Genomic DNA, 27,986 nt, shown 5'->3' with positions numbered 1-27,986 from the left:
ATAGCTATCAAGAAGAACATCCCTTCTACATATGGTAGCATGTGCGTCTATATTCTATTTTGGAATCTACTTGTTTGCCCTTTAGTAAACTGATTAAGGATTACGTCATTCTGTTGGACATAGCTAACGGTCCTGAGGATTAGCGGCTTCAAGGTGTTTTGACATTGACGATGCCATGCCAGATGCTACAGCAATCACAAGCAATTCCCCTACCTCCATAGCTGCTGGCGTCGTGCCTCATCTTCCGATGTAAATTGTTAGAAGCATTTTATAAGGTGCAGAGGCTAACAACTCGTGTAATAATAGTCACGTGATGACAGACTGTTGTGTGTGGTCTAGTGTTTTGGCCGACGTGAGCGCCGTGACTGTGTCATGACGCTCACATGCTCACTCAATAAAAGGGGCTCTGCTGGCGCTGCGAGAGCAGAGCCCCAGGAAGTGGCAACTCGTGTCTGTTGTTTGTGTCTGAGGATTGCCACGTGGTTGTGGCCTTGTGTGTGCAGCGCAGCCCGAGTGCCCTCGGAGCCACGGCTGCTGGTGAGCGGGGTTGACACCCCCATACTGCTGACATTGCGCCCGGTGTTCCTGTCGCCGTAGGGTGCAACCCTACCGAGGATTCGGCTGTTGCCCACCGGCGTGTTTATCCAGTCGGGTGATCCCAACGGCATCCGTGGGCTGACCGCAGGCAGCCCACAACACGGACCCTTGCCTAGTATGTTGCTTGACATGGCCCAGTTCTTTATAGAACCTACACACATTCATGCCTATGAACATGCAATGTAATGACTGTAAAAGACGAAACTATTTTCAATATCCTAAAATAAAAGCGGTAAAAATTTCTTTATTGGGATCGATTTTTAAAGTGTTTTCCTATCTCTGAAAGAGTGCTGCTTCTTCAGTATTCGAGTGAAGCAGCTGTGATGGGAGTACCCTTTTGAAGGTGGGATCTTGTTTTCATTTGGGTGATAAGAGGTTTCTTCTGACTTAAGTCGAAAACGGGCTAGGTGGGAATGACGCAATGCTTCTTCCTAGAGAAAGTCTCAAGATCTGTAACACAGTTGACACTTTGAAGCTCACTTTGCTCTGTGGCGTAACGTGCAGGAATGACGTCAAATCCTTGCGTAAGACTTTGATGCCTTTCATTCGCCTTCCAAATTACGCAACAGCTCGAAAATGAGCTCCTTTGTGCTCATTTATTTTCAGTGGGGCCTAACATCAGCAAAATGCATAAAAACTCTTGTGTAAAGGCTTTTACGAATTTTGCTTACCGTACGCTGTGTCCCATTTTCCTGCATATGTATTGTGGAAAGGAAAGGCGGAACACATACAGGAAGCTCAATATCCGGCATTCAGTGAACGTGTTTCTCCGTCTCTTTAGTTTCCGGCAACTTACACACACCTTGACTCGTTGGGTAAGTTCCATCTAGCCCACCGTAACAATTACAACTGTCGATGCTGCAACCTGTCAGGAAAAAAATACTACCTTTTTAAAGCTACAAGGTTCTAGTGAGCTACTCAGGGACTGTCACCCACCGCGAGCATGAATTCCAGTTAGGTCACATTTCACTGTACTTTTTTTGATTGGTTCTATCTGCTTTCGGTAAGTTTCTACTGACCCGCATATGGGTTTCTCCCTCAATATACATACTTGCCAACATTCTGTGACCAAAAAAGATGTAGGATTTTTGAAGTTTCAAAAATTAATTCCAATAACAATGACATCACGCGAAAATACATACATTGTTGGCACCATTGAAGTATTATTCTAAAATACACAACTCATCAAACAGCACAATATGGAAAGATGTTCAAATGTTAAAGATGTATAATTCTGGATGTTAACTTAACACCAAATTCAATTACCTAACTTCACAGAAGGTAATTACACAGAGCTGGTGGGCAACGTTTGCAACTGCTCTGTAGCAGCAGCCCGGGCAGTACATATTTACTGCAAGTTGAACACTGAATGACATGGCATAGCTCTCAACCATTTGTGTCGCAAAGGCGGGTGAAATCACCCGATTTTGTTTTCGGTGGGTGAGACGCCCATTGGAATGAATGGGCGTGCAGGAGGCTTGGCGGGTGAGTCAGCCCTTTACAAAGCGGGTGACACCCGCCAAAAGCGTGTGAGTTGAGAGCTATGACATGGTGACTGATACCCCCCTTAGTCTGATAATCAGATGTTGTGTGAAGGTGTTACACTCTGCCCCTTTCCTTCGCTGGTGGTTCACCTAAGGGTTGTCCCGGCCAGAGTGCAGGACAGTCACATAGATGTCAGGTCAGTGGATTGGTCTGAGCCCAAAGTAATCACCTACCAGTCCACTGTACAGACAGACTAATTAATGTATTGCATGCTTTGTTCTGGAGCTTGCCTTATAGTCACATAAATTACTTGCCACTATAAAAAGCAGTAGGATCTGTCACTGAAATCTGTAGGCGGTAGGACTGCTTAAAAAGCAGTAGCCTTCTGCCTAAATCTGTAGGGTTGGCAAGTATGAATATATTTATAATGCTTAGTGTTTTCTTTTGAGGGGAAGAGGGGTGCAATCTGGTTCACAGCTATTTATGATATGATATGGCATTTGTAACGCCTATACACAAGTGTTTCAAGGTGCGACGAGGCAGGGGGGGAACAAGGGGAGACAGCCAACAATCCTACTAGGCCAGGTGTCATTCAGATTGCGCAAGTGTAAAGGGTAGAGGGAAAGGGAGAGGGGAAAGTGCAGTACAGGATTAATAGCATACAGCAAACAGGATAAATAACAAGGGCCAGCTGGTGGCAAGTGCGAAGTAAGTGCAGACAAGTGCTGGGAAGGGGGCTGTAGGGATACAGACACAGTCCCGTAGTGCAGGGGTTGCCATGGAGGCAGTGCTGGGAGAGTGGCTGGGCCAAGGACCGAGAACGGTGAGTGGCCCAGTTGCAGATTCAGTGCAGTTTCAGTAGTATTAGCAGGGGAGAGGGGGAGAGAAAGCGGAGGCAAAGAGGAAGGTTTTGAGGTGCTTCCGGAACCAGAGATGGTTCTCCTCAAGTTTCAGGGAGGCAGGAAGGCTGTTCCAGAGGGAGGCCCCTGCAGCGGAGATAGATCTGCCCCAACTCGTTGTTTGGAGAAGTGGCTGACCCTGAGGGAGTTGGAGTTGGATGAGCTAAGAGCTCAAGAAGGAAGATATTTAGGAAGAGAGAGTTGAAGGTATTTTGGCCCAAGGCCCCAGACGGCCTTGTGGACAATGCAGAGGGCTTTGAACTTGATCCTCGCAGTCACTGGGAGCCAGTGCAGTGATTTCAGTCCTGGAGAGATGCGGTCCCTGGGCTTGAGGCCAAGGACAAGTCTCGCAGTCCTGTTCTGGATGAGTTGCAAAGGGCGGAGAGTAGAGGCGGGCAGATTTAGATAGAGGCTGTTACAGTAGTCCAGCTTCGAGAGAACCAGGGCTCTCGAGACAGTGAGCTTCTGGGGGAAGGAGAGGAAAGGAAAGATACCTCTGAGGAGGTGTAGCTGGTAGTGTGACTTCTTAGAGACGTCGGATATGTGAGGAGAGAAGGAGCGTCAACCCTTTAGTCCAGTGTCCCCTGCGCCCCCTGCTTAGTGCTTTTGTGCCTTTTGCACTCTTCAGAGAGGCAGTTCAATACAGGTGTTATTGGCTACATCAGCATCATTGCTGCAAGGTATTCTGGAAACTGTAGTTAAACACAAGCAGCCAGGAACCATCTCTCCCCCATTACATAATGTTGCATTACCACAGTGGGGGTGAGGAAAAGGGAGTATTCAGAACTCCTAAATGGGACAATCCCAACATGGGGGGGCATGGATCACCCCAGCGTAGCCCCTCCAGAGTCTGGTGCTGCCAAACAAGGTTTTCTTATGGGGGCTGGGTGAGGGGGTTCCTCAGTGAAGGCTAAGTAAGTACTCCGCTTTCAGGCAGCTGTGAGTGGAAATACCTTAGTAAGGGATGTAACAATGGCATCTAGTCACAAGCTACTGGGCCTGGACCTGAGCCTGGAGGATCTTTCAATATGGACTCTTTGTCAATCTAGGCCACGCCTTAAACTTCTAGGGTATTCGTAATACCTATAAACAAAATTAACTTCTCGCTGTGTAGTGTCTCAGTTGGGTAGGATTTGTTTGATTTAATATTTGTTGTATAGATGCTAGTGATTTCAGTTGCTCTACGTTTGATGTAGGCACTGTTCAGAAACAAAAGTTGAAATGCTACTATCGCTTAGAATGTTCTGTAAATAAGTATTTTATTTCAGAACCCTAATCGTTCCAATGTTTTCAAATTTTCAGAAACCAGGAGGGTCCGTTCCTCCTCTTTGTTTCCTTATTGCATGTTCACACTCCGCTTGTTACCACTGAACGCTTTCTTGGGAAGAGCAAACATCAACTCTATGGAGATAACGTAGAGGAGATGGACTGGATGGTTGGTAAGTTGTTTTATTTTTTAGTCTGTGGCTAGGGGTTTTGAGACAAGTGAGTGGTGTCTTCAGCTTGCAAACCGATCTGCTTGGAACCAGCAGTTGTGCTTGTTTTACCCATAGTGCTTGCAAGCACATGCCAACTCAGGGAACGCGCGCAACGTATTAATTTTTTTACAAGTATATTTTAATCTGGCCCTGCATTTGTCTTTCTAAAACGTAAGGCACACATTGGGGCTCTTTTTTGATGGGGTGTAACATTAATCTAAGGCATAAAAGACTTGCGTAAAGCTTTTATGCCTTCCATAACATCACACCCCATTTTAATTTGTTTGCATGGCAGAGAGGAGGGGCGGAGTGCAACTTACATTACCTCGACGTCCACTCTTCCTCGTCCCAGTACTTGCATCATGAGGCCCCTGCCTCCGACACAGGAACTTCTTCTGTTTCTTTTGTTCTGTATATTCTGGGATAAGGTAAGGGGCTCTGCCCTGGTGTTGTGTGGGGGTTGGGGCCCTGTGTACGCCCCGGGTGTGTCTGTTCCTCAGATCCGTGCTGTTTCTCCAGGATCAATGCGCATGGGCAGGCCTGGCAGTCTGATTGTGCCTTCCGGGAGCGGGTTGGCCCCACCTATGGGGACAGGGGTGTTTAGTGTTCCTCCGGAGGAGCCTGGAGTTAAACACTGCAGTACCGGCCTGTTGCCGATTGTTCTCCCTCATTGGTGGTTTTCTCCCAGCTTGGAGTTAAATATCGTGGCTCAATTTTTTTGGCTCTGTTTTTTTTGGTTTCTGCTTCTGCTTGCCACATGGGAAAGCACACTGCTAAACTCGGGCATCTTGCCCTTTCATCTTCCTCTTCCCCTGAACTTCGCAGGAGGAAGAAGAAAAAGGTGCCTTTGGTCTCTGACATCCGGGCTAAGATCCTTGGGGTGAGAAGTTGCTCTCGGACTCTGTTGAAGTTGATGATATCCTCGCTAGTCTGGTGGATCGTTCCTCTGTCAGCCGAGGAGGCGTCTGTCCGGGACCCGGTGCACCATAGGGTGAATTCCAGCCTAAAGAAGGTTCATGCTGGTGCACAACTGGCCCTCCGGGCAAATATCTAAGGCTCCTACACTGCGGAGACTGTGCTGAGTGGTTTCAGGAAGTTGAAGAAGGCTGCAGAAGGGGGCTCTGACTGTGTCCTGCTGATGGCTGACATTCAGCGGCAAGTTGACTCTTGTCCGATCTGGCGTTTGATGGAGTGCGTGGCCCGGCCATGGCCATGGGTGCTGATGTGTCGGCCCGGAGGCATGTGCATCTGCGGAATTGGAAAACAGAGGGTTCGCAAAAGGCAGCTCCCCTTGAACTTTGTTTTGACAGTTCAAAACCCTTTGGCGATTTGCTTGAGGATAAAGTGCATAAGGTGTTTCGTGCTGAAAAACACGCTGACAAGTTACAGCGGACGTCTACCTTGACAGTCAAGAAATCTTCTTCTGGTGACGGTCATTCCCTGGTTCCTCTGCCCGCTCCTTTCGGAGGCCCAGGGTGGGCTGGGGTCCTCCGCGCTCTTCTCGTCCGGGCCCGGCCCAGAAGTCTTGACTCTTTGGGCAGACGTCTCCGTCTGTTTTTTCCAGTATGGGACTGGTGGTGCTCGGATTATTGGGCTCTGGACACTGTCCTGAGGGGTTTTAAGGGAACTTCCTGTCTCCTCCTGTCCATGGTTGCATGGTTCGAACTGCTCTTCCCCGCTCGCTGCCCAAGAGGTTGGCTATGTCGAGAGCTCTGTTTTAGTTGTTACTGAAGGCGGCTATCGTGCCCGTTCCCTTTCTGCAGCAGGGTCTGGGTTTTAACTTACAGGTGTTTCTGATCCCCAAATCTTGAGGGAATTCTCGCCTCATCTTGGACCTCAAGGCTCTGAACTGCTTCGTCTGGAAGGAACGCCTCAAGATGGATTCTTTGCGGAACATTCTCCCGATTTTGCGCAGGGGGGACTGGATGGTGTCCCTTGATCTCCAGCATGCATAGTACCATGTGTCTCTCCGCTCGGCCCCCACAGTGTTCACCCAGCTGGTAGCTCCCCTGGTGGTGCATCTTAACCTGAGAGGTATTCATATTTTTCCCTACCTGGACGACTGTTTGGTCAAGGCGGCCCTCCTGCAGACAGTCCTGTCTCATCTCCTTCTGGTTTGCCGGGCATTACGGGACTAGGGGTTTTTGGTGAACTGACAGAAGTCTCAAATGGAGCGCTCTCAGGATCTGGTTTTCATCGGGGTTCAGATTTGCACGAGGATGTGGAGGGATTTTCAGTCCCGGGAGAGGGTCCAGTGCCTGCTGTCTGTTCTGGGCAAGGTTCTCAGGCGGCGTTGTATCACGGCTCGCCTGTTGCTCATGCTTCAGGGGCACATGGAGTCTCATGTCTTCCTGGTTCCTTGGGCTCATCTTCATCTCCGTCCTCTGGCGTCTTATCTACTCTTGCACTAGCTCCCGGCTTCTCAGGCTTACAAGGCCCTTGATCCCAGTGTCTCCTCCTCTAAGGGCCGCTTTACTGTGGTGGTTGTGGGTTCCGAATCTACGGGCAGGGGTGTCCCTGGTCAATTTTTCCTTTGACCACTCTTACTACAGACGCCAGCGGAAGGGTTTAGGGGGGCCACGTTGGGCGTCCTCTCGGCCCAGGGGTTGTGGGCTCCTTAGGAGGTCTGTCGGTCGTTCAATTGGAGAGAGTTGTGTGCCATTCTCCAGGCCCTGTTGTACTTCAGGGTGTTTCTGGAAGGCCGGGCAGTGGTTGTCCGGATGGACAATACCACAGCATTGGCATATGTCAACCCCTGGGGGGGTTCAACTGCTCCTTGAATGCTCTGGCAGCTCAGATAGGTTCCTGGGGGGAGTTGCACCTGTTGTCCCTGGTGGCCTCTCATGTCAGAGGGGTAGACATTGTTCGGGCGGATCTGCTCAGCTGCCGGTTCCCCTCCTCTTCGGAAATGGTTCTGTCAGACAGGGTGTTTGTAGAGATCTGTGTTGAGTTCGGGCTCTGGGTTCTGGATCTCTTTGCCTCTCCAGCCTCTGCGAAGGTTCCTCTCTTCTGCTCCCGGTTCCCGGCCAAGGGGGCTTGGAGTGGTGGATGCCCTCGCTGTGGAGTGGCCTTGGGGTCTCCTTTGTGTTCCCCCCTCTGCCCCATTCTTCCCTGGTGGTTCAGCGCATGAGGGAAAGCGGGTTGACTGTGCTGTTGGTTGCTCTGTTCTTGCCCCGCTAGAGCTGGTTCCCCTCCCTGTTGGAGCTTCAGTCCCAGGAACCTTGGTTGATTCCGAGGTGGCCTTGTCCCCTGCAGACGGGTCTAGGGTTTGGGGTCAGACGGATTCAATGGCCGGCTTGGCTATTGCATGGTCTTGGTTGATCTTCCAGGGTTTTTCTGGTCCTGTGATCGAGTCCATCATTAATGCTCATGGACCTTCTACTCTGAAGGCGTATGACAGACACTGGGATCATTTTCGGGATTGGTGTGGGCGGTCTGGGTTCCCCCCTGGGTTACAGTCTGCCGACTATTCTCCAGTTCCTCCAGGAGGGTTTTGACAAGGGCCTAGGTCTTGGTGGGGAAGTTTCTGCAGGGTCTCTTTTTCCCATCCTTCTACTTACTTATAAGGGCCTTCCCCATTGGGATCTCCTTCTTGTCTTGAGGTTCCTTCAGGGGCCTCCCTTTGAGCCCTGTCAGAAATGGACATCAAGCACCTTACACTAAAGACTGCTTTCCTGATCGCTATCGTATCTGCCCGTAGGCTGGGGGAGATTGGGCCTCTGCTGTGTCAACCCCCTTTCTTGAGGGTTCTACCGGACTCTGTGGTTTTGCGGTGTGATCCGAAGTTCCTGTCTAAGGTGGTGTCTCCATTTCACACCTCTCAGGATCTGGTTCTCCCTGCGTTTTCCAGGATCCACAGACGCCGGATGAGGTGGCTCGGCATGCCATTGTTGTGCGGTGGCCAGTTCTGGAGTATTTGGCTCGGACTGCCCCTTTCCGGCAGTCTGATAGTCTCTTAGTTACTTTTAGCACTGCTGGTGCAGGACGGAAGACCTCTGTGGTTTCGATTAGCCGGTGGATTCGTGCTGTTGTCTCCATGGCTTATGTGGCTTCTGGCCTGCCTCTTCCTGCCCACGTTCAGAGGCACTCTACCAGGGGTTTGGCTGCTTCCTGGGCGGATGGTATGGGGGTTTCACCACTGGAGATGTGTAGGGTGGCCACCTGGTCAGATCAGAGCACGTTTGTCGACCACTATCGGTTGAATGTATCCCACTCTGGGGATGGTTCCTTCGGGGTTGGGATTTTGTCTTGGGATGTGATTTTGGAGTTATTAAAGGTGGGAGTCTTTTTTGTTCTGCACTTTCTCTCTCTGTGTCTCATTGGCACCTCTCCCTGTTGCTGCTATGTTATGCCTCATGATGTAAGTACTGGGACAAGGAAGAGTGGACGTGGAGGTAATGCTCTGATTACTGACTGGTAACCTTCATTACTCCTAGTCCTACTCTTCCTTGTCACAGTACTGATGACTCTCGTCTCCCTCCCTGCGGGGGAGGTCCCCTGATCCGGCTTGGATATGTTAAACTGAATGACATGCGTCAAGCGGAGGAGTTACACAGAACAAAAGAAATAGAAGAAGGTCCTGTCTCGGAGTCAGGGGCCTCATGTTGCAAGTACTGTGATGAGGAAGAGTAGGACTAGGAGTAATGAAGATTATTGGTAAGTAATCAGAGCATTTCCACCACTTGCTTTCTCACTGCCATGCAACTGTTCCAGCATTTGTTCCAGCATACATTTTGACTGATACAAATTCTGGTGATCCCTATGGAGCCAGCCAGCTTTATTTGCCAGCATAACGCAGGCTACTATCGGGAGGATAGCTCAGCGGCAACGTGCTCGCCTTGGAAACAAGACGATACGAAGCAACATAGGTTCGATCTCCCTGTCCGTGCTTAGAAACCTCTGGGAATTAAGCGTGTTATAAATACGCAACTAAGACATATTCCTGTAACTGCACCTCGATGCCCCTGGCTGTGTGAGTGCTTTAAAAAAATATAAATAAATACTGCATAGGGATCCTTTGTACACACTGCATGCCATACTGGTATGGCAGGCAGCGTTTACTCATTTGCATGGCAGAGTGCATATTTGCAATACACTATGCAAATGAGCAAAATTTGGCGTCTGGGAGCTGCCTACGTGTCTGTCTACACATAACGGCTCCCGCCGCCAAATTACAAGGAGCAAAATGAGCTCCATTCATTGCTAACTGCTGAAGAACTGCTTAACATTAATTACTTTCTAAAGTCAAGGGGCGGGGTGGCTCAAAAATCACCCCTGCTCTGTTTGTTGCAAAGCCTCTTTACAGACATTTTCATCTAAATCTGGATGAAAACTATATTGAATAAAAGGGGCTTGGTGTCCTTGGCCTGGTCCCTTGTGACTGTGCTTAGCGCATTCATTTGTTCTCTAATTCTCGCCCTACTCAGAAACCACCCCACCAATCCTGAACATTTATACATGGACTTGTGTGATTCATTTAAGAGGCTACGTCGCAGGGGCCTGCAGCAGTTTGCACTCCAAACATTTTGGACGAAAACTCCCATGATCTATCCCTATTGGCCATGCTGCTTAGGGCTGATGGGAGTTGTAGGCCATACCATCTGGAGAGCAGAAGGTTGCAGACCCCTGTGCTTTAGAATCTTGCCTGGGTATAGCCAACTAGGAACTCTGTTTTGAGAAACACTACCACTTCTAATACTTTAAACGAGTGGGTGGAGCCAACTGGTTGTAGCCTCTACTTTAAAATGTCCTTAATTTATAAACGGCATAACTGTCACCTTTCACCATCTTGATGTTGATACTGAAGGAATAGAGTAAGTAGAGGGCCAACAGGTGGGTGGACATGTTTGAATGTATCACTTTTTGTTGCCTGGTTTAAGAAAAATGCCACAGTGAGGATTTTTTCGAAATTTTATGAGATGGCCTCCAAGAAACTGAGTAAAATGTGCAGATGGAAGTGTTTTTATTTTGTATAAAGTGCTAGAATTCGCATATAGTAAAATACTTTTTTACATAGCGACTGTTGGGGACAATTCTCCAAAATGGCTAATTTCCCTTACCTACTGAGTCCCTCAGCAGCTTTGCTGGATTTCCAGGGTTTATTTTTTCACATGGTGAAAGTGTGAGCCTTTTTCCCACTCTTATATGTATTTGAATGTGTGTTTTTACCAATTGTGTGATCTTGGGCTCTGGAGCCTCACCTACTCCATGGCCATTATCTTTGTGTGTTACACAGCATCCTCAGTGCAGTGACACAGGGTTGCTTTCAGACTTCCAACTGACTCCATTTTTCTGGGACTGACTACTGTCTCCCAGAAACATGTAAAGTTGCCATTAACGTTATGTAGTCTCTTTAAACCACAGACCAGTACACCCCATCTTACATGGAGTATTGGAAAGGGTTAATTCTTATCCCTTTTTGTCTGTTTCTCTTGGAGCACTGTTTCGCTCCCTTTTCATCAAGACTTGGCGGCTGGCAGTGGTAACTACCCTATTTTTCATACCGTGGTTATCTTAAATAACCATGGTATTGTTTTAGGCTATTTTATTAGCCTCGAACATAAACCCACTTGACAAAATATATTTTATTTCGGCTCTGGCTGGGTTTATTCGCCATTTCTTTTTGTAAAAGTCTTTCTCGTATTTTACTCTGCTCGCTAAACCAGGTTTGGTTCCTTTGTTCACTGTCTTTTTGCGGGCTTCTGCACAGAAGCCCCCCTTAAGGTGCCTGAAAGTCTGGGCAGGCAAGATGTGAGGGAGGGGGTCTTAGGACCCCTGCCATGCGTTCCCTTGGTAACCCAAGTCACACTCCTGTTTGATTGGCTGGGTGACTGTCCTTGCCAGGACAGCTACCCTGCTGTGTGATTGACAGCCAGGCTTTGTGAATGGGGGAAAACTGCATAAAAAGCAGGTCTCTGGGACTGGAAAGGCAGATCCGCCACTGGAACGAAAGGCCGATGAGGAGCTGACAGAAGAGGACCTCTAAAATGACTGGACCGCCCGGTGAAGCCCTGCTGCAGGTCTGAATCTTCAAACTCTAACGACATATAGGATCCTCCAGGAATCTTCTTCCCTTGAGTTGGTGGGACCAACCAGTTCGCCCAAACTTCAAGCCAGGACCCCTCCTCTGGTCGAATTCGCTGTGCAGAGCTACAGTGGGCCGAATAGCCAGGAAGGTCGGACCCTGCTTGGGTTTTGAAGAGTGCACCTTTTATTCGTTGCTTTGCTCTGCTGCTGGTTTCTTCCCTGGGTAGTGCAGGACCCTCCAGTCTTCCTACTTCTTGTCAGTCCGACAGTCGCTTCAAGAACCGTGAGCCTGCAGGAACTCCCAGGAACGTCTGCCTCAGCTACAACTCCCTCTCTGTTTTAAGGTACTGTGCTAATCCGGTTATTCGTTTTGTTCAGCCGCGGTGAAAGTGCGTGAAATCTTTCTCCAATCCGAGGGCTTGTCCTTCTCTTTTCTTAACACTAACTATTCTGCCGACCAACTTCATCCGGAACTCGTGGCACAAACTTTACCGCAAACTACCCTGAACCGTGTGATCTTGAGCAAAAGAATTTTGACCTATTGACTTTGGCCCTAAGCCTTTTTTACCTGATTCTTTCATTGTAGTTCCTCTTGCTCAATTGCCCTAAGTACTTACCTGTTGGTGGGGTTTCATTTCTGCCTAACTTTCTTTCCCTCCCTTTTAAATTTCTGGAGTGCCATTTTGCTCCCACTTCAGTTTGTGAGCTTGACTTGTCTGGAACTTATTGGGAGTGGTGTGGTGTATTAAGAGTGTGATTTCTAAACTGCTTTACCTTAGTGGGATGTTATACAATTGATGTGTAAATAAATGTATATTCTTTTACTCAGAAACCTTGAGTCAGTGTTTGTTTTAATCATAGTAATTGCTGACCTTTGTGTAACTATTTGATACTGCTCACTTGCTCTTGAGATAAGTCTGGCTGCTCAGCCATCGCTACCACTTTTACTGTGTAATACAGGCTTGTACCAAAGGTGAATTTGTACTGTCACTTGCAGTCTTAATTGTGTGTGTTCTTCCCAAAGGGTACTGCATATAATTCTGCTTCACAGCGACTCATGCCCTCGGGCATCTGAAGCGATGAAACAACTGTTGATCTCATCCTCCCACAGCACGGCACTAGTGTGGTCCTCAATTTATCGACCTCGGAAGGAAAAAAGGCTAAGTTGGCCCTGACGGGGTTTGAACCTGCGTCAGTACTCGGCCCGCTGTGCTATTTGACCTATAGGGCATCTTGGTGCTATTAAATGGAAGTTCAATCAGAAGCGAGCTATGCATGGTTCAATGCGGGGCTCAGTGAGTAACTTAATCTTTATATAGTTTAGTTTTGGGTCCTACGTAGGGAAATCTTGAGATTTCTTCTAAATGACAAGCGGTTGCTCTGGTTATGCAATGAGACTGGTAGAGCAATCCAGGTCCAGATGATCTGCCAGCTGTTAGATTTTGCGTCCCGATATATAGGATCAACTAGCACACAGGCTGACTTGCTAGTAAAGTAGTCGTGTATGGTGGTATCAGCAGATTCTGTTGCACAATAGTGTAGGTCTTGGCCGATAAAGAGATGTATGGATTAGGCATATGTATTTGAGAAAAGCATGCTGCTTGTCCGAAAGCCACTTCAGAGACTCCAGAACCAGTGAATTGCAATAGAATTCGGCGCCCTACGTAGGCGTGTGATCAGCTCAGCTGAAGGTCCCAAGTGGACGTGAAGAATAGTCCCACGCAGTTTCCAGTGAGATGAAATACCCTTTATTACAGGTCCTGAAGTACAGACGCCCAGTTTAACATTACACCTGGCTGGCTAGTGCAAGTAGTAATAGAAGCAACATTAAGAGTAAACATTTTCTGGCCACAGGCAGGCTACGACACCCTGCTCAGAACTAGATTACACTGTGACATTCCATATAGAACTTTACTAAATCATACTCAATGAACACCCTGCTCTCTATGAATAGCAAGCATGGCCATAACTATTTACATACATGTTAGGCAGAATCCTGTGCAGTTCCCTTGGGGACCACTGCAAAAAGATTAAGGCGACAGGAGTAAGCAGCAAACCCAATTGGTAGCAGTCGGTACCACCCAGATTTACCTGGTAGCTCTGGCTGAGCAGTCAGACTTCTCTCAAGAAGAGTAGGGCAGTATATAGAGTATACACAATAGGGCTAAAAACACAGTAGAGCAAACAAACACTGACCAGAGCTTTGTATCAAAAGTATATAATTATTTATTTAAAACACACTTTAGGAAATACACCAGCACTCTAAATAAAAAGCAAATTAAAACACAGTCAGGTTAAGTATAAACACCTCCCTTGATAACCATTAGACAAGTCAGAGTTAAACACCACTATTTGTAAAAACAGATGTGAGCGCGTAACCTAGATGTCACTCCAATAGTTTTTTTTTTTTTAAATAATTTTTATTTTCAAAATAAAACAATACAAAACAAACTTGCAGCATTATACATTACAAACTGTAAACATCAATTAATGCCATGTTACTGCACTTCAAACCCCTCCTCCCCCAAGAGCTTATCAACCTTACAGTTCTGTGTACACTTGGTGTGGCCGGGCGTCGCCCCTCTGGGAAGCAGCAGGGTCCATTTCCGCGCCAAACAGTCCCGTCATTAACATTCTCCAAGCCGCCAGGTTGCCCACTTCTTCCTCCCCACAATTACCACACGCTTCCTGCCATACCACCGTTTCAGCCTCCGCCCACTTCTGCAGGTCCCGCCACCATATCTCTATTCTTGGCCCATGGCGTTGCTTCCAACTCATAGCTATCCTTCTCTTAGCAAGTACATACGCCAGGTCTCTCAGTTTCCCGAGATGTTTGGTGTTCCGTGGTCTAGGGAACCCTCCCAGGAGGCAGACCCAGGCCGTGTCAATGCGTAGCAGAACCCCCTTATCTGCTAATTTCTGTGCCACTTCCCCCCAAAAGCCTTCGATCACTGGGCAGGACCAGAACATATGTGTCATACCTGCGTCTTCTTCATCGCATTTCGGGCATGCTCGTCTACCTGCGTTCGCAAACTTGGCTATTTTCTTCGGGGTCATATATGCTCTGTGCGTGATGTACAGCTGTATTTGCTGCAATCTAGCATTCCTGGACACTTTCTTATGGTATCCCATGGCCCGTTCCCACATCCCATCAGTCATCTGTGCCCCCACTTCCGCTTCCCAATCAAGCCTCAAATTCATCAAGTCCTTCCCCACCCGGGTCATCACCACCTCATATAATCTAGAGATCTCATGCCCGCCCTCTGATATATCATATATCGTTCCGATCAGTGCATCTGGATCTTCCGCTAGCACCGTCTCCGGCCAAGTCTTGCGGATGATCTGTACCAGCCTTAGATATGTAACATATTGGCCCCCGTGCAGCCCTGTTTCTTCACCCAGGTCTACGAATTCTCTAATGGCCCCATCCTGACATATGTCTCCCAATGTGGCCAGCCCAACCGTTTCCCAATATGTCCTGATAATTTTCCTGAGCTGGCTGTACCCCCATAGTTAGGGCGACCAGTGGCACATGCGGGGAACACGGGTGCGGGCTCTCAATCAACTGGCACATTCTACGCCAAATTCTCCACCCCAACAGCAACATACATGGGCATCCTTGCAAGTCCGACCTAGGGACCCAGACAACCTCCTTTAGATAAAACGGGGCGCAGTCCCTCCCAACCAGCCTAGACTCAGGAGTTTCCTCATCGGAGAGCCATTTGGTCACGTATTGCAGCTGGCTGGCCACATAATAGGCCTCAAAGTTCGGCAGCTTGATGCCTCCCCTATCGTGGAAATTTTGCAGTTTCCACAAGGCTACCCTGTTGCGGATGCCGTGCCACAGGAAGTCCCTGCATACACTATCAAGTTTGACAAAGAACTTCCTGGGTATCAAGTATGGTATATTGCTGAAAAAGTGCAAAAGCCTGGGCAGGACCACCATTTTAAGCATCGCCCCCCGGCCCACCATTGCCAGCGGCAGCTTCTCCCAAAACCGCATACTATCGCGGATTTTCTTTACCGCCGCCTCGGTATTGTACAAGTGTTCTTCCTTCACAGCATGATATACATCAATTCCGAGGTAGCGGAAAGACTCAGTTGCCCAGGGCACGGGCAACACCGGCAACCGTTCCAGAGGGACCCCAATGAAGCTCCCCAGCGGAAACATGCTTGATTTACTGGGATTAACCGCTATGCCGGACAACTCCGCATACTTTTCCATGACCTCTAAAATGTACTGGAGGTTTTCCTCCGGATACTTCAGGTACAACAACAGGTTGTCATCATATAGGGATATCAAATGGTTCTCTCCTCCCACCTCGATGCCAACCAAGTCATATTGTTGTCTGAGTTACACCGCCAGGGGCTCCAGGGCCAATATGTACAGCATCGGGGACCAGGGGCATCCCTGTCTGGTGCCTCTGCTAAGTCGCCACCTTTTGGATATCACAGATCCCGTGCGCACCCTGGCCAGTGGCTCGCTGTACAGCAGTTTCGCCCACCTCACATAGCCAGGCCCAAACCCGTACCCCTCCAAGGCCGCCAGCAACCACGGCCACCTCACTGAGTCAAATGCCTTAACTGCATCTAGGGACACCACCACCATCTCTTCATCACTTCTGTTCCCCTCTTCAATCACCCGGTGAAGTCGCCTGTGATTGTGAGTTATGTTCCTGTTGGGGACATAGCCCGTCTGATCCGGGTGTATCAGTTTACTGATGACCCTTCGTAGCCTGTTGGCCAGGACCGCCGTCAGGATCTTGCTGTCCTGGTTCAACATCGACAGCGGCCTATACGATCCACAGCTTTGTCGGGGTTTATTAGGCTTGGGGAGTGGCACTATCAGCGCTTCTCTGAGCGTTTCCGGTAACCGACCCTTCTCGAAAGATTCATTGAACATTTCTAGCATCGGGGGGAGTATCTCTGCTCCATACACTTTATAAAACTCACTCGGGAGTCCGTCCGTGCCCGGAGTCTTACAAGTGGGCAATCCCTTCACTACCTCCTCCAGTTCCTCTAGTGTAATAGGTGCGTCCAGCTCCTCTCTTTCTTCATCACTAATCCTGGGCAGCTCTATGTCTTCCAATGTAGTTTTGATCTCTGCCTGATATTCTCCCCCTATGTCCTCATACAGTGCTCTATAATAATCAAGGAAGGCTGCATTAACTCCTTCTTGGGTGTCTACCTCCTCTCCGTCCTCTCTAACTATCATCCTGATCGGGGGCCTAGGGGTTTCTCTCTTATATAACCATGCCAGTAGGCGGCCAGTTTTGTCTCCACCCGCATGCTGCCTCTCAACATATTTTCTATAGTTAAGGTTACAGAGCCTCTCCCAAAGCTCCGAACACCGCTGCTGCAGCTCAAGTACTAGGTCTGCATCCCCTCCTGCCTTGCTACATTCGCGCTCCAATTGTCTCTCCGCCTTCTCTAGCTCCATCAGAACCCCAACCTGCAGGCCCTTTGACTTGGAAATAGCGTCCCCCCGTAACACAACCTTGAATGCCTCCCAAAGTGTACCAGCCGAATCTACACTGCCCGTGTTAACCTCAAAGTACCGCTGGATCGCCTCCCTGATGTCCTCCCTAAAAACCGTGTCCCTAAGCGCCTCTGCACGGAGGCGCCATGTAGGTATTCGTGCACGAGGGCGGCCATACTGCCAGGTCAGCACTAAGGGCGAGTGGTCCGATAGGACCCTCGCTTTATATTCAATTTGAGTGGTCGCCATCACCACTTCTGACGTGGCAAAGAAATAATCCAATCTCGTGTATAGGCGCTGTGGAGCAGAGTACTGAGAATACTGCGAGGTATCAGGGTATTTCAGTCGCCAAACATCCGCCAGCCCAAAGTCGCCCAGCAACGTCTGTAGTACTCTGGCCGCCGGGGTGGGCCGATCAATCCTATCATCGGACCTATCTGCCCTTGGGTCGAGAACACAGTTAAAATCCCCTCCCCAAATGATCGCTCCCCCCACACATGTGCCCAGACGGGTGCAAAGGGTCCTGAAGTATGCAGCAGCATTCTGATTGGGGGCGTATGTGTTAATAATGCAAACCTCTCTATCCTCCACCAGGGCTCTGAGCATAACCAGCCTGCCCTCCGTGTCCACCTCCTGCCACGTGACTCTGAACGGAACGTGCGGTGCTACCCAGATTAGCACTCCCCTGGCATAGGCAGAGTACGGGGAGCCCACCACCATGCCACTCCACTTTTTCTCAACCAGTTCTATCTTGTGCCGGTTCAGGTGTGTTTCTTGCAATAGTGCAATGTCAATCCTCTGCCTTTTGAGGTACAACATAACTTTATTCCTTTTTAAATAACTATTAAGTCCCCTGACATTCCAGGTGACAATCTTAAGGTCTCCCATGGCAAGTACGTTCCCCCCTGCCTCCCATGTAGCGACCCCCAACCGCCCTCATGACACAGATAGCGTTTCGGTCCAGTAACTCCTCATATAAGCTCAAACTCCCTTCAACTATATACACAACTAAACCCCAACTTCCCTCCCCTCCCCCCACCCGTGCCTTCCCCAACAACACACACCCCAACTGCTGCCCAGCTCCAGCCTCAGAGCTCAGGCACCCCCACATCTAGCACCGCAAGCACCGGTCGGTGAACGGAGCCCAGTAGGGTGAGGTCACCCTAACGGCCACCCAACTAAAACTATTGTGGGGTAGAGAGTATCGCCCCGTAAGGCTCCCGATCAAATAAACATTCACAATGTCTTGACACATAGTGCAATCATCTGACCTTCTTTACCGAAGGTGTCACACCGACTATATTCAAGTCCCACGAGCCACGCCATCTTGCGACGCCATTTTACGATTCACGTATCTCTTCCGAGCCCTTTCTGGGCCGAACTTCTGATTCCTGGGGGCATCCTTGCGCATCGAGCCATCCCATAGCATCCTCCGGGGTTTCAAAAAACAAGGTTTTATGTGCATGGAAGACCTTCAATTTTGCAGGATAGAGTAACATATATTTGTGGCCCGCTTCTCTCAGCCTCCGCTTTACAGACCCAAAGTTCATGCAACTACGCTGTACAGTCAGAGTATAATCTGGATAAGCCGTGATGTTTGCCGCTCCTCTCGTGATCGTCCCTCCTTTACGGAAGTATTCCAGTATCCTCTCCCGGTCGCGGTAGTTAAGGATTTTGGCGATCACAGGCCTAGGCGGGTTCCCCGGAGGTGGCCTCCTAGTTAGGGCTCTATGTGCTCTTTCTACTGCAAATCCTTGAGATAGGGCCCCTCCAGGTATCTCCTGTAAGAGCATGGATTCGATGGAATCCGTAGGGTCACGGCCCTCCATCCCCTCCGGTAGGCCCACGATGCGGATGTTGTTGTGACGGGCTCGTCCCTCAGCCTCCTCCGCTCTGCTCTCCAGGTTGCCCATCCTTTGTGTCAGGGCATGCAGGTCGGCCTTATGAGTGGCGCAATCTGCTGTATTCGGGCCAACTTCTTTTTCGAGGGACTCCGTGCGCTCCGCCAGGGTCCTGACATCTTGTCGTAGCAGATTAACGTCCTCTTGGACCTCTCCAACCTTGCGATCCAGTGCAGTCTTCAGTTCAGTAACGGCCAGTTCCAGCTTTGATTCCCAGGCCGCCCTCAGTTCCACAATCGCCGCCAGGATTTCTTGGTTGGTGCACGAAGACGTCGTGCCACTCCCAGCCAGCGCATCCTTACTTTTGGTAGTGTCCTGGCTCGGGGGAGTTTTAGTGAAATCGTCTAAGGTAGGCTGTTTCACCTTCGGCCGCACCGGCCTGTTCGACATGGCTCAGGAAATCGATCGGTTGCTAAAGTAGCAAGTTTGTGTACAATGCACCTTCACAGCTAGGCCACCGTACAACTCGCCTCTATTCCAGTCCCGGGCCCTGGTCGGCCATTTTGAGTCGCCCTTTGTTCGCGGCGTCTTTTAACTCGTAGCCACCGATCTCCGTCGCCGTTAATCCTATTCTCTCCAGAAGTTCACAATGCGTGGCCAATACCTTCACACACCATCATGTGTATCGTCGGTGGTCAGCGATCCGTCGTACCGCACATATTTGCCCGGATCGTTGCAGGATCTCGGGAGCTCCTCCAGAACGTGTCCTCCTACATGGCTCTCGTAGCCACGCCCCCCTCTGTCACTCCAATAGTTAAGTTAAAGGGAGAGAAAAAGGCATGTCATAAAAATAAAACAGTTCCCAACACTTTTAGAAGTTCAAATCAAGGGAGTAAAGGCAGTATACAATGTAGAGCCAAAGTTCATAGGCCAGGCCCACTTTAAATGGAGCGAAGCGAAATGTGCCCAAGATCACACAGTTTAAAATGCACTAAAAAGTATTTGCAGAATGTTCAAAAGAGGTTGGGGTGGTTCAGGAAGTAAAGTTAGAAGGTCTGGCACCAACCCAGTTGGAAAGCCAAGGATTTAAGGGTCACCTTTAGCAATCCCTGGAAAGGGAGGCCAGGCAGAACACAGTACCTTAAAGAGAGAGGAAGCTCCAGCGGTGGCAGTTGTTCCTGGCAGTGGTTGCAGTTTGTTGTTTCGGCCAGGGGAAGAGAGGATCTCGTCGACGAGGAAACTTGAGTCGTTGCACTGCCCAGGGATGAAACCAGCCGCGGAGTTCGTCAGTTAAAATGTGCGTTCCTTTTATTCGCGGTCAAAGTGGTGAAGCTTGGCTATCCGGCCGCCGGGGTGCTTGGCACGGGCGATTCGACCAAGAGATGTCTTTGGAACGCGAAAGAGGCGAACTGGTTGATCCCACCAGCTCAAAGGAGGAAGTCTCGTCCAGCAGAAGATCTTCTCTTGTCGTTGGGAAAGTGGTGAGTTTGTTGCAGCAGGGCTCCACCGGTGGTGTCATCGTTGCAGATGGGTCAGCTTCTTCCCGCTTCGGATTCTTAGGTCCTGTGGCGAATTCTGAAGTTCCAGTCCCAAAAGCCCTGCTTTTATGCAGAAAACCCCCCATTCAACAGCCTAGCTGTCACTCAAACATTCTAAGTGGTGAGCCGGGCGGCTCACCACTGGGCCAATCAGAACAGAGTGCAACTTGAGTTGCTTAGGCAACGCAGTCCAGGGTGCCAATTCCCCCACCCACACATCCTGTGGAACCCAGACAGAGTGGCACCAGTTGGAGGGCTTCTGTGGAGAAGCCCGCCAAAAAGTGGAACAAAGGGCCCGACCTTGGTTGGAGTTACAGAGACGGACACGAACGCCATTTTAGAAAAGAGTACTGGTGAAAAGACTCAACCGTTGATTTAATATTAAATATATAAACCAGCAGTATCTTTAACATTGCACCAAAAAGTGGTGCGTTTAAAATCAATGGGAAAATCCCATAGGAAATATTCCGGTGGAATATTTTGCGTGGTAACCACTGCCACCAGCCAGAAACTCGACAAGGGGGGACTGGACAGTGGCCCCTTGAAAACAGACCCAGGGGCAATCGAATTAACCCCTTCCAGTACTTCCAAAATATGATGGTTTGTACTGGTTCTGTTCACAATTTTGGTCTAGTAAAGTCAATGGTGACTTTACATGCCCTCGGAGACATTAGTCAGTCCCAGGGTATGGAGTCTATGTTTGGGGGTCACTACACCTGTGTTACTGCACTGAGGGTGCTGTGAACACATACACAAAAACAGATGATACACTATGGAGTAAAAAAAAAACATAGCCCATAAGCACACAACAAGTCAAAGACATACCTCAAATCATGCCTAAGAGTGGGAGGAAAAGAGTCTCACTCTTAGCAGGAGAAAAAAAACAGACCCCAAAAATCCAGCAAAGCTGCTGGGAGACTCACTAGGTTTGGGAAATTAGCCCTATAAGAGAATTCTCCCTAACAATACAGTGAGACAACTTCATAACAGGACGCTTTTTTGGCAAAATACAATCGGGCAGAACCTAATAAATAGCTCTTACTCAGTGGGGAATGGTAGGGAGGGGACATACGCCTCTTAGAAACTTAAGTGGAAGAAACATATTTTAAGCTGTTGAAAGTTGATGCCTTAATGTAAGGTCTTTGTCCAGGTTGATTCCTAAACGTAGAACTATGGGGGCGGGGACAGAGACCAACTATCTTTAGCCAAAATGAGGTTGCCCCTCTTCCTCCTTCCTCCTCCTTTCCCATGTTCTCTCCTGACAATGTTTCTGGACAAGTCTGATCTATAAAAGTCTCGTCAAAGCAGGTTCTGCCCTGCTCATCCAGAACCATCAAAGACCACATCGACACCCTTGATATTGCCTTGGCCTATTTCTGCAATCACTCCTTTGCCACTGGAACTTTCCCTTCCCCCTTAAGCACTCTCTGATCCTTGATATGCCCCCAAATTGAATGAAGGAATTATATAAATGAGTTAATCTGGGAACCAGTATGTTCCGATATGTTTTATAAATTAAAGCAGAATATCCGTCCGGACCTGCGTCTCCTTGTTGGCCAAAGAGATTTGGGGAAGATTAACAGCATTTAAGTATGCTTTTTGTTGCACTGTGTCTGGAGTTTGAGTGATACAAATTGGAGTAAAAAGTGTATAGTTTGGGACGCAGCATTCTGCCAAAGTTGTCTAGCCAAAAGTCTGTCCGTCTTCTTTTTTATATATAATATTTTTGTTTAAGAAATAATAGATTTTCTGCTTTCTTTGTGTGAAAAGGGTGTAACCTCCCTGCCACTGTCCTGTATATTTTTGGTGCTCCCGGACTCATTTGTTTCCATGTGTTTCATTGCACAAGCTAATTCTTCCTTTAGCTCGAATTCCAATGTTTGTTTGTTTATTTCTAATGGCCGCCTCCACAATCAGGATCCCTCTCAATGTTACCTTAAAAGCATCCCATGTAACATTTGGCGTGGTTTCCCCAAAAGAGTTAACTGCATAAAACTCCCCAATTTTCTCGTCTATTTGATCTCTAAGCACCTGGTCCCTTAGTGGTAGTTGTGGGAATCTCCAGGCCCACAACTTCTGTGGGATTTGTTAAATGTTCAGGTCTATTGAGATTGGGGCATGATCTGACAGTGTTATAGTGTGACACTTAATTTGCGTAACCTTGCCAATGAGTGGAGCTGCACCCCAAGCATAATCAATACATGAAAAGGAGCGATGTACATGTGAATAACATGTGTACCCCTTCTCTGAGCCCCTGAGTGTTGTGGAGAAATCAGCAAGGGGAATTTGTGCACTTTTTTGTTTTAGTGAGTTAGAGGGAGATGGTTGGCATAGCGTGTTGTGGTCCTTCGATCACGTATTGGGTCCCATGTGATGCTAAGGTCACTGAGAAGTACCAACTCTCCCACCATGAAAGATTCTAATTGTGTGAGAGTCCTACTCATGAAGCCCTCTTGGCCAACATTAGGGGCATATATCGAAGCCACTGTTGAAGTGAAATACTCTAGCTCTACCACCATGATAGCATAATGACCTTTGTGGGCCTTTCAGCGTAGCATTTTGAGTGGGGACCCTGATCTTATTGCAGTTAACACCCCAGCGACTTTCTAGAACGCATTCACTTGATCAATAAAAGGTAATGACGCCAACATATTTTGTGCCTATCAATACACAAATGAGTCTCCTGGAGCACCACTGAGTCTGTTTGGTGGCGCCCCAGGAAGGCCTCAAGCCTTCTACGCTTTATCAGGGTTTTTAAACCCCTAATATTAAGCGTTGGACATCTGAACTATACACAATTGACGTCCAGTCCACAGCGACACTATATATACAGACTGAACCTGTACATTGCTCACTGTCCATATAAAGCCCCATTCACCACGGTATCCCACCACCCTTTCCCTCCCCAACCACTAACATTCCTTTCTCCAACTGGAAATGTTCCCCTGTTCCACCATTCAGTATCCCCAGGTGTGAGCCGCAGAACCTACTGTATTCTGCGGTAAAAACCACCAGCTGAGGGTCAATATTTCCCCCAGGGTAAAGTGCAGGGTATCCTAAAACCCCCATCTGTTACCTGAACAGATAAAATCCAAGATGTCCTGCTCCGATAATGTCTGTATTAGGATTGCCGCTTTTCTGACCATCACTTTTGAATTATGTTTCACTGCTAGCCTGAGATGATGACTTCAGTATCAGACGCCTTATTCGAACTCTCCAGTCTTCCCTTTTTGTTCCCCTATGTCTGCGCCCTTGTCGATCTCTGAACACACCTTCCCAAGGAACATACTGCGTGATAGAACGACCTGTCACTTTTTCCACAAAGAGAATTTATTCTTTGTGCCGATATAATGCGCAACCAGCTATAACACCTTGCGGTCGTGCACCGTGTTCCGATCTCTTCTGGCCCAACCTGTGTACCCTGTCAAGCATGATTGTAGTCGGATCATTGCCCAGTATTAAGTCTGAGAAGAAATGCTTGACAGCGTCCTTAAGCTCCAGATACGTTACTATTTCTGTAAGATTCGGAATTCGGATATTGGAACGACGATATCTATTGTCCAAATCTTTGCATTGCAGTTCAAGGTTATGTGCTACCCTTGCCAGATCTTCAATTGTGACATCTGTTTGTCTACTGACCTGTACCAGTTCTTCAATGGCTTTCTCATTTGTGTTAACACGAGCACCCAAAGTTGAAATTTCCTTACTAAAATCTGTGAGTGACTGCCTTTTTTCTGTGGTAAATGTGTAAAACTGCGATTAAAAAGATGCAGAACGTTTCTCTTGGAAGTCCTAAAAGCTTTTTGTGAAGTCTTCCTTGGATGCGGCCATGACTGACCCTTCTGCTTGTGACCCAGATAAAGGAAGAACTTTCTTTGGACCAGCAGATGCAGTTGCTGCATGATCTACAGCCCAAAGTCTTTGCAATGTGTTAGAACACGCCTGGAGAGCCGCAGCATGCCCAGCTGGGGGACTTTTCTTTTTGCTGCTCGTCATATGCAGAATGCTATAATGGTCTTTAGAATCCCAGTATCCAGCTATGAGGTGAGGGCAAGCTACAATCAGTTACCACTCAGTTCCTCAATGTTGTTGTCCTTTTGAGTCGCCCGTGCATATCCTGTGGTGTGCTATTTAAGTGTCTCGTGTCTCCGTCTGTTATAAAAATAAATGTCCTACACATAGCGCACCAGCCACACCCTATAGAAAGGCTCCCCCGATTCCGAAGACCTTAAAGCAAAGAAATGGTTCAATATGGGCCCCTAAGATTACAATATATATCAATATGGTGATTACAACTGACCGTTGGTAGCTCAGACTTGGTCCATGGGTTTATTCCTTTCCAAGAGTCTGATTTAGCCACTACAGACCCAAAATACAGTGACCAGCAACAACGGGGTTGTACGTGCCACATGCCTGTGCCTCCTATTTGCAATGTGGGGTATCCTGCTCCTGAGCTCCTGCTGGGGAGCGGTTGACTGATTTGGCCACACACACAATCCGAATCTAGTTAAGACCAGGTGCCTTCCTTCCAGAAAATTCCACTCCAGTAACAATCTGTTTCCTTAAAGCCTGAAGTGATGACCAAGCCTGTTGCTTCTCCAAGTGTGAGTAAGTAGAACACTGGGCAATGCCCCAGCCCGACTCCAAGAGATTTTCATACTTGGATACACTGGTACTACTCAAGCCGTGCTTTCCCACTCTCTTGACACTATCGGAAGGATTCTCCCTATGCCCATCGTTAACCGGGATCCTGCAGAACTCCCTCATTCGAACCCCTCAATATACTATAGACCTGTTTTTTTTTGGTTCTTGTTTGGAAGCGGGCACACCCTTTAACAAATACTCATGGTCCATCATGTCACCTACTCCCTCTCTGAGTATCGCCGGGGGCTGGCTATTTTCCATCGCACAGATTTCTGTTTAGGCAGTATACAGTGCTGCTTCTCCCGGCTCCACCCCATTCCCTGCTACAGCCGGTCTCTCCCTAGTCATGGTGGGATGTACACTTGAGTACTCCGTGAAGCAATCGGAGTCTTTATCAATACCTGGCGATTGCATCACTTTTAAGTTCTTGGTGCCCTTCAATTATTTATGCCGGCTTTTATTTTCTTAGTTTTATTAATCTGAAGTTAATAATTGTTTCCTCGTTATTTGTGACAGAAATGCCTGGTGATATAATAACCGGGTCACTGACCCTCGAGGGTCACGCCTCCTCTCTCGTCTCAATTACAATCTACAATCACTACTACTCTTCTCTGCCACCACTCCCCTCCTCTGCACTACTACTAGTCCTCTCCCTGGCACTGCTACTCCCCTCGTCTAGGCTACTACCCCCTCCTACTGCACTCCTCCTTCCACTACTACTCTCCTCCTCCCACTACTACTCACTTTATCCTTTTACTAGTCACACCCTCCCATGACTACTCTCCTCCCACAAACTGATCAAACACTCTCCTTTCACCTGGTACCATACAATACATATTCACTCCACACATTAACCACTCTGCTCACCAATGACAAACACGCATAATCACACAGCAGATCCACTTCGACTCCAAACATATACCTCACCTGCTCCACAAATCTTCTCCCCATTTATGGTAAGGGGCAACGTCTCTAGTCAGACCTCTCGGGTCCCAAAGCAGACCAGGATAATGGTGGCAGCTAGGCAAAGGGCTTTACCCAGGCACTTGACTGTGCCAGTGAAGGATTGCAGACACTCAGTCAACTTCAGTACCTGATGCTGGGGGGGGTGCTCCATGGGACGTCACCTTAGATAAAGCAATGCTTTAACACCTCACCTCATTTTAGATAAAGCATGTTGCTGTTAAAGGCTGTCTTTGTTCTGATTTCTGGCTTTAACTCCTGACCCTCTGACCAGCTGACTACCAGAAGTCGATCCTTGATGATGGTGCCTGACTCTCCTCTGGTTGGCAAATCCGGTGAAATCACAACACAAGGATTATGCTCATACACAAATCAACCCTATTCCCAAATATTGCACAAAATAACTGATGTATAAAAACAGAAATGCAGTCTGGCAAAATACACGCTAACCCCAAATTGGCAGATAGGAATGCTCAAGTCAGTAGGTGGGGTTGGTATAGGCACGCCACATGGTGATCTCAGAATTGGCTCCAAAAAATGTATCAGGTGGGTGAGGTAGTTCTTCCACTCGGCGCAAAGCAGGTATAGATGGGCACACTACTTTTCTGGCTACTCAGTACCCGCCACTTACCTGTTTGCGACATGCCCACTTACCTGATTTCTGTAATCGCCCTGGGTGTGCCACACTGGGATATGGACTGAGCCAGGAAACAAAAATAGGTGCAGTGTAAATGGACTACAAATAAGGAAAGTTGGGAAAAGGAATGCTGGTGTAGCATCTCTTAGTGGTTTTATATTTTATGAAAAGGGGTAAATCACACATTACACACTATAAAATGTTAATGAAAAAGAAAAAAAGACTCCTTTAAAATATATATAGTCCTTATGAAGTTCACTTTATACTAGAAACATATAAAAATAAAGAGTCCTTACTTGGAAGGCAACTCATGGCTACCCAGGGCCACCATATGGTCCTCTTTGCCACAGATGACTGAGCTCGTGAGATAATAGATGGCTTTTCTCAGGGCAGCAGCAGCATGTGGGGGCCGAAAGATCTTCCAAGCCAGGCTGTTGTATATGCCAGAGGCATACCAGAATGAGCAGCTGCAGAGTGAGGGCCGCTGATGGGAGTTCTTGGCATGTCACATATGCCAGGAATGCCCGGCACTTATTGAAGCTGTAGGGGACCCCAGCAAAGTCTACTAGCCCAGGCTACATATGCCAGAAATGGCACAGGGATTCAGAGTGGGTACACTGTGTCAGAAGGTGGGCCCTGTAACACTCACGCGGCACTCCCTTATTCACTGGGGAGCACCACATATAAGTTCCTGTGGCTTGGGGAGGGCGGAGATGTTTGTGTGGTGCTACCCCTTCACACGGGGAGCACCCATGAAGGTCCTGACTGTGGCGGTGACAAGAGAGTGCTCCCATTTCTCATTGGGAGCGCTGATCCACAGTGCCTAGGCTATGGCTGTCATATGAACTGCAGCACCCCTTCTAGCAACAGGGCACTATGTAAATAGAGAGCACGGGCGCCACCGGTGACTGGAAGAGTGTGGTGCTCCTCCTGGCCATGGGGTATGATCAACCAGGTATTTTTTGTTGTTTTTGATTGGACCGTCAGCTCAGCCATCCTAAGTGAGGGCCATGCTGACTTCAAATTGAAAAAATGGCACTCAACTCGCTCCCTGCAGAATTCCTTTTGTTTACTTTTGAAGGGTCCCCTATGCAACACACGTTTACAGGGGGCCTTCAGCTTAAGGTGCAGCCCTTTAGGTGCCTCCTTTTCATGGCAGAACAATGCAAATGTCTTCTTATGAGTAGGCAGCCCTAAAGTTGGTGCTTTAGATAACTTTCTTATAACAAACTTTAAAACGTCTTCTGCCTTTGCTGATGATTGAAGGGGTTACTGGCCTTTACATACTATTGTAATAGCCATTTCAGCATGCTGTAAAACAATTTGCGCACACGTTAGACCTGCAGGCCCACCCTGCTGAGTGTTCACTGTAGGTTGTGATGTCACCCATACCAGATCC

At 48.3% G+C, this 27,986-nt stretch overlaps 1 protein-coding gene across 1 annotated transcript in view; it reads left to right on the top strand.

The window, feature by feature from the left end:
- Nucleotides 1-27,986, top strand: part of LOC138526245 (arylsulfatase D-like) — a 567,118-nt gene that overhangs the window by 445,141 nt on the left and 93,991 nt on the right. The window contains exon 6 of the mRNA XM_069636738.1: nucleotides 4,284-4,420. Coding sequence (XP_069492839.1) covers nucleotides 4,284-4,420 — 137 coding nt within the window. The remainder of the gene's footprint in view (nucleotides 1-4,283; nucleotides 4,421-27,986) is intronic.

The sequence above is a fragment of the Ambystoma mexicanum genome, chromosome 7p, assembly GCF_040938575.1.
Source record: "Ambystoma mexicanum isolate Mex_15411 chromosome 7p, UKY_AmexF1_1, whole genome shotgun sequence".
Classification (NCBI taxonomy): Eukaryota; Metazoa; Chordata; class Amphibia; order Caudata; family Ambystomatidae; genus Ambystoma; species Ambystoma mexicanum.
The sequence above is the reverse complement of the archived record's forward strand: the minus strand, read 5'-3'. Positions and strand labels throughout refer to the sequence as shown.